This window comes from Metarhizium robertsii, assembly GCF_000187425.2.
Source record: "Metarhizium robertsii ARSEF 23 chromosome Unknown MAA_Scf_5, whole genome shotgun sequence".
NCBI classification, from domain to species: domain Eukaryota; kingdom Fungi; phylum Ascomycota; class Sordariomycetes; order Hypocreales; family Clavicipitaceae; genus Metarhizium; species Metarhizium robertsii.
This window is the reverse complement of record NW_011942193.1, coordinates 1,738,894-1,751,307: the sequence shown is the minus strand read 5'-3', so window position 1 is coordinate 1,751,307 and position 12,414 is coordinate 1,738,894. Positions and strand designations below refer to the sequence as shown.

The following is a 12,414-nucleotide window of genomic DNA, read 5'->3' as shown; positions in this document are numbered from 1 at the left end:
TACTCTGTACTCCGTACAATACGTTGACGTGACCATGTGTGCTCATCAATGCCAGATAAGGGTAAGAAATGTTTCCATGCAGATCTATGCACGGGGCGAGCTCTGTACAGATGTTTTACATCTGGGGCATAAGTGAGACACTTTGGGATACCCAAACCACGCCTTTTGAGAGCGTCCGCTTGTGGCGGGAGTTTCGTCCAACCAGTGCGTCATTGCTAATAGACATTCACAAACAGACAGTAAAAAGTGTAGAGTATAATTATGCACACAACAATGTGAGTCGGCAACGTGCCATATTTTCGTGTCAACGTGACGGCATGGCAAATATCTGCCGATAGGACTGTACTTGGAACAACAGAAGCTGGCCAAAGTCTTGTCGCGTACGGAATATTTCCATGCCAGAGGCAGGCCATGGCCATGGCATGTTGTACAATATTGAGGCCCCCATATTGGTTCTCGTTGACGGTGTATTCGTACCACGTATTGACCTAGTTCAGTGGTCTGTGATAAATGGCAGTGAGAATTTGGCTACCAATGAGACGACGTTTTTCTTCTTTTTACATCGACCGTGTTGGCGAGGGGGGCGCTGTGAGACACCAACCGACATGAGCAATGACCTCCTTGTGGCACTTTCAAGATGGTAACCCCGGCCAGTCAGGTTAAGAGCCCAAGTTCTCTGCGGCTGAGTGCAGATTCACAGCCAGCCTGTCGGATCAGTCAACTGCATCTGATAGGAGGTGATGCCGGCGCCGAAATGCTCCGACGGGGATGCCATTTTCTGGAGGCAGATCCAGAAAGCTATGTTGCGTGGTACCAAACTCATACTACCCCAAACACAGGAATGAAAGCGAGGCCTTTCCTGAGGATCTAGATTCTTGCACACAGGCCGAACAAAGCTGCGATAATGTGGCTCATAGGGGACACGCCAATGCTGCCAAGAGCGGTCGGTACAGAGATACCGGTAGTGACGAATTATTGGCGTATAGTCGCACTCCGTTGATAATGTGGAATAGTACGGAGTAAATTTAGCCTGAATTAAAAAAGGAAAAACAAAAAAAAGGGCTAGCTGTAATATGGAGCAGCATGCTTGCATATTTTGCTTGACTACTTCGTCCTCTGACAAAGTACTCTCCACACCACGCACACTCAGATCGGGGGTGGCGCCCATAGCCTGGCGCTGGCCTTGCCAGGGTTCGAAGTGTCGTCTAAGAAGCAATGGGACATTATGTTTCTCAGGAAGCTCATAGACAGTAGTACTATCCTCTGTAGGACTCCGCAATGCCATCAGCGGTAGCAAGGAAACAGGATGGTTGGTTGACCTAGCAGTGCAATCTGTGGGTTGCTGACAAGGCCAAACAGGTGAATTGTATGTATGTATATGCACATACTCCGTACGTATGTACTACACACGTATTCATAGGACCTGGAGTCTTGACAGGACGTCCAATCCAATGCGCTTCACAGCCATGACGAGGGCGGAGTCTCTCCAGAGTGGATCGTATGCATGTCGCCCGAAATGGTCTTGACATTGACGATTCTAATTAGCGTGGGACTGTCCAGGAGACATCGTCTGGTCCCAGCGAAGCCGACTGATAAAACGGGTATTTCGAATGATGAAGTCAGTCTTCCCCATCACCCCCTCCTATGGAGAAATGTGCATTGTTGCTAGCTGGGGAACCATTGCCATCGACGCAATGCGCCGCCTCCCGTTGTGGCACCGCACATACTGGTAGGCAGGATGGAGCACTTACACATGCACTCCTGATAGAACGGTCCGTTCGATACTACGGCGAGGCGAAAATGGTTTGCATCGGCCTTGTTCTCCGCCTTTCTACCTTCTTCTTACCGCTGTGTTGGGAGGCGCGGAAATCCTTTGCAATCATGCGAGCCTTGAGACGTTGTGCAGGCGCAGCGCTGGCAGGGATCCGCAGTATTCATTTCATATGTCGAGCATTTCGCAGAGGAGACGTTGCAATGAGTTCCAAGCTGGAGGGATTTGCAGTGGCATATTCTTGAGTCGGCAAAGCCACTAGCTCCTACTCAGTCGACCTGGCATTGCTCACTTGGGACAGCCGCGGTGCTACTTCATGGCGGTTTGTCAGTCGGGGGGGACAGCCAACGGATCCTGGGCGCGACAACTTCGCGGTGATAGCTCCTGACATTGACACGGTACTCCGTACACCGTAGAAGACCAGACATTTGGAACGGTCCCTGCTGTGTTCCTACTGTCAAGGACCAAGAGGTCTGTTAAACTTGGTGGCATAACCGGCAAACACTACTGGCACCAGTGATCAGATACCGTGGCCGTCGGCTGTTTCTCGAGAACAACCCAGGCAGCCACTGGCAGAATCGGCATATGCACTCCGTCCTGGACTAGAATCACACTGGCTGACATGGCTGGCTAGTCTGCGCGTCGAGGCATAAGGAAGGGTATAATACATACATATGGATTGCTGAGGCAAGGCGGCTTCGGCTTCGGAGAATAAAATCAGCATCCTAGTTGGTGTTGCCAGACCCCATTTCCCACGCTGAACATGGACAGTAGGAGCAAGGGGAGAAAGGTAGCGGCGCCACATTTGTGTGGACTTCTCCATCCTCGCCTTGAATAAACCGTCGAGTGACATTTCGACCTAGAAAGGCCAAGTGCATCATGTATAGGCACAATGATGTTTCTCTGGCATCATACATAGACCAGGTCGAGCACGTACAATGCTACGCCGTCACCGTCGTGTCCTTTGTCAAAGAGCAAGGTGGGCATATAATGAACCCTTGATATGGATAAGACCTCAAGTTGCTGGTTCAAGTGGACACCCATAAGGAATCCGACAAGGTTTGGCATACTCGAGTTATGCAACTCGCTTGCCTGGTTGGATCCATCCTCGGAGATGCGTCCACATACATGAAAGGCTGCATTTTGGGGGTCGTTGGAGTGGATCGACCGGTGTGAGCGTTTTTTTCTGCAACATTGGAACCCACGGGCATCGCATACCCTGCACGGGTAAGGCAATGGCAGGCGAGACAAACGAGGCCGACGAGGCAATGGTTGTTCTCTCAGCTGGGCATGGTCCTGTCATGACGGCGCTGGTTGACTTGCCGGAACAGGACCGGACAGCTAAACAGCCACAGCGATGTGTGTGTGTATGTACATATATATGTAGTATGTGTGTGTGTATGGTGTGTGCATGTGTGTGTCTGTATGTATGTGTGTATGTACGGAGTGCATGCTACATGCATACACACAGTCTGTTTAAACATTTTGTGGAGGTGCGCTGCTGTTCTTCAAGATCCACAGAGTCTCGAGGACCTGTCAAGTGTCGGAGGTCTCTTTCGTCCCATGCAGCGGTCGGCGGCATCGAAGCTTGACAAGCCGTCAAATCGAAGGAGCGGGCATAAGGCGTCCGATCGCCTTAGCTGCCTTTCAGGGCATTTGGCATTTTGACGTTTGGCATAATTGGCCTCCTCCTCGGCCGTGACCACTGTACTTGCGTAGATCCGTAGCATCTGCCAGTGTCCAGAGAAACTCGACCCTTGCAAGCGGCGACCAAATCATACGAATCGACGAGTAAGAATGCTTGTAGCTGATGGCCGTGGCTTCAGGCAACTGATGTGTTTGGCTCCGTAGGTTGGTGCAAGCTAGCAAAAGAGCCCTTCACAAAGTTCCTAGCAGCACCTCCTCTGTGCCGAGACCTCTCTGCTGGCATTATGGTTATACGGGTTGTATAGATATGGAGAGCTATAACAGATAGGAGAGGAGGAGGAGGAGGAAGAGGAGGAGGAGGAAGAGGAAGAAGAAAAAAGAAGAAGGGGGATGACGAAGAGGAAATGGCGTGCAGAGTGCAGAGCACATACAGAGCTCAACCGGGCCTTTTTGGAGAAGCAAAGCCGAAGGTGTTTTTGGATGGGCCCAGGTTTGGGTTTGGTGGGCTCAGCGTCCAAATCGACTGGTGAGTATTTTTTCTTCCCCCTCTCCACCTTCATGGCAACTCTGACCAGATTTCGCAAACACAACCACGCCGACGTTAGCGTTAGCGCAGTGCGGATGCCTCCCCCGGCTCTCCCGAACGCCTAGGGGACTTGGCTTTTCCTTTCTTCTCTCACAGGGCAGTATGAGACCAGATGACATCTGCGGCTAGATGGGACCTGGTTGATGTGTCGTGCGCCTCTGGTGTGGCTCCTGGGACGCTGTGCCAATCGAAGCTCAAGCACGAAGTACGGAGTATGATTCGGTCAATACTACCAGTGCTCCGTACCAGTACTTTACAATCCTGTGGCCTGCCTCCCTGCCTGTCAGATCTCGGCCGAGGGGCGAGGAGTTGCTGGATGGTGATCCGACGTATTATTATGGCAAGCAGGCCCGCATTTGCTTCTCCAACTATCGCAAGAGCCTCGACGCTCTCATCCCAAAGGATGCTGTCGGCTTGCCTAGTCCAACTTATGCTGGTACGGATGCAGCTCAGCTTCCGGCGTCATGTTAGGCGCGAGATGACAATATGTTGGGATTGCACGTAGCTAATTGTACCTCCAGATCGTATTTGGTGGACGGCGGAGTACTTGGGCGAATGGAAACAGAGGCCTCGACTCTAGATTTGCGAGACCATCAACACGTTGCGGTACTTGTCGTACAATAGTTTGCTGCAATCGTTCTCGATGGCCCTCGTTCAGACGCCGCCATTTGTCGAAGCAACCTGCGGGTTTGACTGAAGCCTCAGAGCAATTCGCTTGTCTCAGCCTTGCGAAAAGACCCCTAAACGCTTGGGACGTGTTTGCAACGCTAGCCAGCAGCTACAGAGTACATTCCATGCTTTCCCCTCCCGGTGAAGCGAAGCGTCTTGAATTAGCTACCAACAGGAACTCTTTGGATAATATCTGCGTACAGAATACGTATGTATGTGTCGACGAGTGTAGATCTCGGTCAGGCCATGATCTCGCAGGAATGCCCCAAAGGTCCACTCTACACGTTTGACACATCGGCGAGCTTGGAATATGACGGCGGTAGGGTCAACGAGCAAAATGAAATTTGGATTGTCCAGTCGGTACTTTTCGCCATCTCACTGTAAGCGACAGACGAGCTATTGCAAACCTACCTGCCACTATGGGCAACAATCGAGCACCGCCCCATTCTTGCTCTGTCCTGCTTGTCTCCAGACCAGAGCTGCCTTGTGTGGCAACCCTCCATGACATGCAACTGGTGTTGGCCAAGCCTTTCAGTGCTACCCTAAGCAGGGTTAGTCCTCTGGGACCTCAGTGACCCGTTCAACGGCGCTAAGAAGCTACTTGCATGCCGCAAATTAAGACCTGGCCGGAAGACTCAGGTACTGCTAGCCTAGAAACGCGTACCTGGGGGAGCTGGGGGAAGGGCCGTTTGTGCCGGGCCAAAGACACGAGAACTCACGCCGGAGATGCTCTGGCTCGACTGCGGATCTTCTCTCAAACAGATAACAGACATGAGTCTGTCGATAGCAGCAGCAACATGGTTGTTTGCGCAGTACGGTGGTTCGGGACAAAAATCATCGACAAATCTGTGATGAAGCCATAAAAAGCCCGGCCCGGTGTGGATCATGGACTACTCCCAAGGCGGCTAGGTAGTGATTAAAACGATGCGAGAGATGGCGAGGCCGCAGGGTGCTTCCGAGGCGCCGTCGTTAGATGCCGCCAGGATCCATCCAATTGGCAAGCCTTTGACATGGACTCCTGTTTGATCTTGAACAAGACGGCAAGCAGCTTTTCACTCACTCGATTCGCCCGACGCACGGCCTTCAAGCAGCTGTTGGGGAAGAGGTGGAACGAGCACAACTTCTGCACCTCTTCACTCATCCCTACATGAATATCATTGCCTGTGACCAAAGTGTGGACAGGTGGTGCCTGTCTCCTACGGGACCTAGAGGCAGTCCCAGTCGGCAAACTGATGATACTACGTACTACTGTTTAATAACATATGTACGAGAGACGTATCGGGCTATATCGAAGGCTACAGCCGCGGCAACGGTGCAGATTGCGCCGATGTGCCGCTGCCAGATGCAACAGTTCGTTTTGTCGAGCTTGTTGCCATCGTTCGTCTCCAGCCCCCAACTGTATTCCAGTCCTTTTCTGGCTAGTGGAGGGCTTGTACTTTGTGTTGGCACCGTCTCCCCACTAACCTGAGAGTCAGGGGGGGTGAGGGACTCGCGATGACATGAGAGATTGGCCACCGAGAGATGAGGCATGGAGTCAATGTGTCAAAAGTTTCTGGGAAACGTTTTCGCAGGCAGCGTCGTACCATCCCTGCCCAGCGTTGCTCGTGCTCAGTGCTCATGCTTATGATCACGGTCACGGTCATGCAACCAGCTCACGCCCGCCTCGTACTATTACAACATCAATCGCCACGAACGACGACGGAGTACGGAGTGCGCTTAATCTGGATAGAGAGATGCTTCTAACAGGGGTCCGCAACTGCTCATCGGAAGTACCTCAACGGTCCCCACCAAGATACGCCAGGTATTCCTAGGATAGAAGTGAGATATACGGAAGTTCCATGTCTAATGGCAGCTCTGATTGTCAAAATGTGGACGCAGAATGGACCTGCATACCGAACGCAAGATTTAGAAAGACTAGACGCACTAGTCACACTGATTCGGGCTGATTCTTACCGCCGGTCACTTGGCAGGGAACCTCGCAACATGTATTTCATTCCCGGGGGGCCATTTGTTGCTTCATATTAAAAATATCTCTCGCCCCCGCCCAGCAGAGTTCCATCAGAGAGTCAATACTTGCCGCCACTCGCAAGCCTAGTAGACCTGACCAAAGTGAGCTGAGGCACCGACGAGTGAGCAACCAAGCAAGCAACTTATTCACCTGTGACCAGCCTGCGACCCTGTCCTTCATTTTCCCTTCCACTCACAAATATATTGGTCAGCCCATGTACTGGCTCTTATTTACCCAGGACTATCGCTGATCCGAATTGACTCCCAAGTCTCTACCTTCCCATGGTCCCCCCTTGACAGGGCAAGTCTTCCTAGCACTGATGGAATAGAGAGTGTTCTAGTAGAGAAACCTGGCTGGGAGTGACTGGCTACAGTCTGAGGATTTCGTTTCCACCCCGGTAATCCACGCCACGCCTTCGAAGTCCACAGGTGAGGAAAAGAAACAAAGTCAGCGGACGCTTAATAAGAGACATCCCGCCAATCTTTCTCCTCTGGGCTAGACACCATCAATCCGCCTTCCCTTCTGTCACCCATCAGAAATTTTGGAGCTTGATGCTCCAATAGCTGCATACAACCCTCTCGGCTCGTCCAGGCGTGGTATAAAGGCGACCCGGCAACGCGGAAATAAAAAGAGGAAAGGAAGAAGAAGAAGACGAAACTGTTCTCTTTCAGTCCCTTGTTGTTGTGGGCTGTTCCAAATTCGTGGCAGGTATACGCAATACACTCCCTTCGTTGTACCACAAGCCCTTGGCACCCTTTCTAGACAGCCACACAGCAGACCTCCAAACCAGGAACGACTCATTCGGGACGTCCCGGACCTAATTTCATAGGTGCTGGGACTAGTTTTCAACGACTCTTTTACAATCTTTGAATCGTCTGTTTACGGTCGATTGCCTTTACTGCCTTCATAGTTCACCTTTCAGCATAGCGCCAGTCTTCGGCTACATGCGATTCGGCTTCGAGTATCAAAGAAAGTCATCAATTGTCAACTTGGTTTTTTATCCCAAGATTTAGACCGCCTTTCAGAGGATTACAGTTCCGGGCCTGGTACAGACAAGTAACCTAGGCGAAAACTCCAGTGTTACAGATCGATTCGACCATCGCAACCACGCTGATTGTGTGGACTCTACTATCCATCGCGAAATCTTTCATGGTTGTTATTGAATCGTGGTGATCGATTACTGTGTATTGATTTTGTAGGGGGTCTGGGCCGTCGACGCTGTTACGGAAGAACCAAATTCTGGATGCTGAATAATGGCCTATGACCTGACGCAATCCTCAGAAGATCAAGTGGGTGCTTGCTCCTTTCCGCTGAATTCTGACCTAGATAGCAGCTTACTTATATTGCAGACTTTGTCACCTCCAAGGGAAAATCAGAAATCAAACATGGGATCACCAGAGAGACCCAGAAGTCCCAGTGCGGTGCTGAAAAGATCCTTTAGCACTCCAGATACGGCACGATTACAGAAACAGGCAGCAGAGGACTCTCAAGGTCAGCAATCGTCTACTGGTGAGAAGAAACGCAACAAGCTTGGTTATCATAGGACATCTATTGCCTGCAGTATGTCTGATTTCCTTGATGGGCTCTGTGCTTCCTCTTGTGCTAATATGGAGGTTGAAGGTCATTGTCGACGAAGAAAAATTCGATGTATTGCGTCGCCAGATGTCCCTAACCGCTGCGTCAACTGCATTCGGTTGAAAAAGGAATGCAGCTTTTACCCTGTTGATCAGCAGCCGGGGACGGACACACGACCCAAGGCGCCACCGCGGCAAGCGGGTGGCCCAAATGCATCATCTGCATCATCATCTCCTGCTGTTGGCACCGGAAGCCCGGCAGGGACGCCATCATGTATGATGGGAAGTGGCGTCACCTTGTCAGGTTCCCAAGGAGCGACGGCCGACTACTTCTCGTCAGATGCTAGTGGTAAGTGCCCAACTGTCCGTAGAGGATTTCTCACTAATGCGCTTTCTTATGCAGTCTCGCCCAATGGCATGCCTGCCGGCAATCAGTACACTTTTGCAAATCAGCCGACTTCAGGTTGGGTATCAACGGATATGAACTCGGCCAGCGTTTCGAAACCCGAAGACATGGCAATGCCATGGCATGCGTATCCAACAGAGTCGCCCATCAGTGGCCAGTTTTCTCCCTACACGCAGACGTCCTCTGCTTCGATCACTTGGACATCTGGAACCTCAGAGGCTGGGTCGCACGACGACATGGCTTGGGGAGAGTTTCCAACGCCAATGAGGTCGCTATCGTACAGTGGTGAGAGCGGCGGGAGCCATTCGCAAGCCCCCTTCATCCAAATGACTCAAGCACAAGCATACGAACGTCGGCAATCGAATTTTTCCGATGCGTATCCGCCCTTTCCAACAACCATGGCCGGAGGCAACCCAATGACCGCCGTGAGCACCCCAACTCAGATGCTACCCGGGGCACCGTTTGTATCTGGTGTAAATCCATGGCAGTCGCAGCAACTTCTCGCAGCTCAAGGCTCAACTCCGGATTGGCAATATGCCACAACAGATGGAAATCAAGCAATATTGATGGAGGATCAACGAATGGCACCAGGGGTCACACAAGCTCCATCCGGTGTATATTACTCCACCTAGGTTTGATTTGATGGAGTCGACTATGGACTTTAGAGCTACCAAAATGACCTGAAATTAGTGGAATGCCTGATTCAATACGGATTCCATGCTCTGCCAGTCATTACCGCGCATCCTGCACACGTTGTTCACGACAGCTGTTTGGGCACATGTGAGTCGACCAATGCAGCCGGTTGCGACAAGATTTTACCCATCAGTCCACAATAAAGGAGATTCAGAGATGAGAAGAACGGTTGAAGACTAGTTGGTCCTTGGGCTGGAATATTGAATTGTTTCCGTCAAGAATCATGTGATGCCTACCAACCGGTCGATCGAAGCTTGCAGCGCTGTGGCGAACTTACTGCACCGTGAATGCACCATGTATGTTCTGGAGAAGGGGGTTATATGTTTTACGCTTAAGGAACTTTGGGACGAAAAAAAAGTATCTGATAAAAAAGAAGAACGATCCAAAGGACAATTTGGCAGGCGAGACTGATAGAATGTGCATTTGGCCTGGACGAGGAGGGATCTAGGCCGGTTGATAATGGCCATCTACTGCTTCATTATTCACGTTTGAACGGCCTCCGAAGTACATATTACATTTCAGGGGAACAAGGAACTAGTCTTTAGAAGTGCCTCGAGTAGAATCATTTGAACGGCGTTGGGTGACTATTCAAAGGATAAATGCATATACAATAGTCGCTTGGGGAAAATATACATTGTACCGACAGTTTGCTTCTTTCTTTAGACAAAATCTCGACCGCTTCATCCCGAGGCCTCGCACAAATTGAATCGCATTCTTCTCGAAATGAACAACCTTGACTTCAGCGCCAACAAAGCCGCGAGCGAATATCATTATGAAACCAAACGCCAGGTCAACACGAAGAGGGTGATGTATGCCCCTAAACTCAACGCCGTCATGAGCAAAACCGTATCACCACTCGTCTTAAACTTTCTTCGAATGGTACCATCAGAAGACTCAGCAGTGAAGAATTGCCTGTTCCCTTGATACCGTCGATACGCGGCTACAAGCAACACAGCCACGCCATACGCAGCAAATAGAGCACCGATGGCATAAAACTCCTCGGTGAAAATCTTGATGATGACCAGAGCAAAAGAAAATTGCCCGAGGGCAGTGCGCATATAAGCACCTTCAAAGGTGCGCTGTGCTGCGCGAACCTCGACAAGCCTGTGTGTGATTTGAGGATCCCTCAGTCAGTGGTTCGCGATTCTTTGTCACGGCAGCAGGTCCCCGGGGCGGGATCGCGACTCACTCCTGAGAAGTTAGGACCACGGATCGCGCCCTGTGAAGACGAAGGTGGAGGTGTTCTTCGGGATGTGGCTGCACGGGGTCGCGGGCAATCAGCCTCAAGATCTGTGACAACATAGGTCCTGCTTACCAGGCCACACTTACATGGAACATGGTTGTGTTGTGCCTGACCTGAGGCTATGCCCGTTCCTGCATGCCTCGTTCTGCGATGAGTTGGCTGGGCAGGCGCGTATATACCATGTGTCGTGGCCGAGGTGCCACAGCAGATGCCAGCGCTGGGCGATGTATCGCGGTCCAGATAGTATAAGCAGGTGTCGTTGGCAAATGTCGCCAGCCTATTCCTGACGGTGCGAGGTTGGCGCAGAGGTTACGTTATGGCGTGAGGAGATGGGTGGCCAATCTGGGCTTAGCGTGTCGCTTTCCAGCCCAGACTGCCATCAGCCAAACGTCGTCTGGTCGTAGACATTCACCACGCGGTCAACTGGCCTCCCGGTGTCTGCTATTTCGGGAGCAAAGAGACAGGAATGCTGGCATTGAGATGGAACCTAGCCGTCCATCCTTTCGGGATTCGAGTCCAAGTTTACAAAAATCGCTACCAGTTCAAGTCACAACGCCAATGTGTGCCTTGCTGACTGAACGAGGGACACACCAAACAAACGAGTTGCCTGCCTTTGCTAGTGTAGATTTTTTTTTTTTTGACAGGTATGTACATACCTACCTAGGTAGGCAAGTAAAAAGCCAACATTGAACTATTACTTGCTCTCAAAGTGGGAGAGTACAAGTCATTCCGGCGTGGGCAGTGCAACACAGTGCACATAGGGCAGGTGGGGTTTTCACTCGCTTCAGCCGCAACACTATGGGAAGTGTACCATCCACCATCGTCAATCACTTCTTGTCTTCGTTTGACCTTTGGGTCAATGGTGCCAAGCGGAAAATGGAAATTCAAGCCGTGGTAGCCAGACCCTGCACGCTGCGGATCGGAACTAGAGAAACTTCCATCGACTTTACACACCATGTGCCCAAGCTGTCGTCGAGGGGAGACATGTCGACTGCCCGCGGCCCTTGGGCGTGATTATCGGGGCGGATCGGATTTGATCGAGCCGGTCTTCCTCGATATGGAAATGGTGTTGTGCGTCGTTGTAGGTTTGTTGTATGTATGTGCTACAGTGAGAGCCAAGCTGACTACGATCGGATATTCAGGCACGGACGAGGGCATGGACTATCAAAGGGTATTTCCGTGATATAGTATGATGGGGGCTTCAAATCGGGATGCCGGCACGCTTTAGTCACTCGTCATTGCGGCTTCAACTATCGGGTTGTATGACAGGGAAACGAGGTCAAGCCTCAACCAGCCCAAAAGGTGGCTGACGCTTTTGGATCGACTAGACATATTCTCACGGGTACTACTAACTACATGGCAAACAGGCAGAGATGGGGAGGGAACAGCAAGTAGCCTCTCTCCACCCGTTGCTGCTCCTTGTGAGGCGTTCTGACGTTGGGCGAGGCGGATTGTGGCCAGATTCAGCCCCGTGGCAGTGGAAGTGGATCACGACCTAAAGCCTTGCCAGCTTTTAAGGTTTTGAGGAACAAATAGTAGATGAGACAAGTTGAGAGGATGGTGGGGACTCGGCCCCAAGGCTGAATTGGCATAATACTGGACATTGAGTCTCCGTATTAGATGTTGTTCCATTTTGGGTTCTGTCTTGACTCTTCCTCTAGACCATGACAGACGCTAGATAACCGTTGCCCACCATGACCATGTGGTTAAAGGCACATCCCCACCGTGAGGGAGATGAGGGAGAAGCCTGAAGAGGGAGCCCATTGACTGGCTGCCCTAGTGAGCGGATGGAGCTGCCTGATGTCGCGGATCATTGA

General features: G+C 51.3%; 2 protein-coding genes across 2 annotated transcripts; one reads left to right on the top strand and one right to left on the bottom strand.

Annotated features, from left to right (window-relative positions):
- Positions 1-8,066: 8,066 nt before the first annotated feature.
- Positions 8,067-9,293, top strand: MAA_04134 (Zn(2)-C6 fungal-type DNA-binding domain protein; the record flags this gene model as incomplete). Its single annotated transcript, XM_007822132.2, has 2 exons — positions 8,067-8,604; positions 8,659-9,293. The coding sequence occupies 2 exons, from the start codon at positions 8,067-8,069 to the stop codon at positions 9,291-9,293; spliced, it is 1,173 nt and encodes a 390-aa protein (XP_007820323.2).
- An 831-nt stretch (positions 9,294-10,124) lies between these two features.
- MAA_04135 (uncharacterized protein) lies at positions 10,125-10,656 on the bottom strand (the record flags this gene model as incomplete). The annotated part of the gene is made up of 2 exons (XM_007822133.2): positions 10,125-10,458; positions 10,544-10,656. The coding sequence occupies 2 exons, from the start codon at positions 10,654-10,656 to the stop codon at positions 10,125-10,127; spliced, it is 447 nt and encodes a 148-aa protein (XP_007820324.2).
- Positions 10,657-12,414: the final 1,758 nt, after the last annotated feature.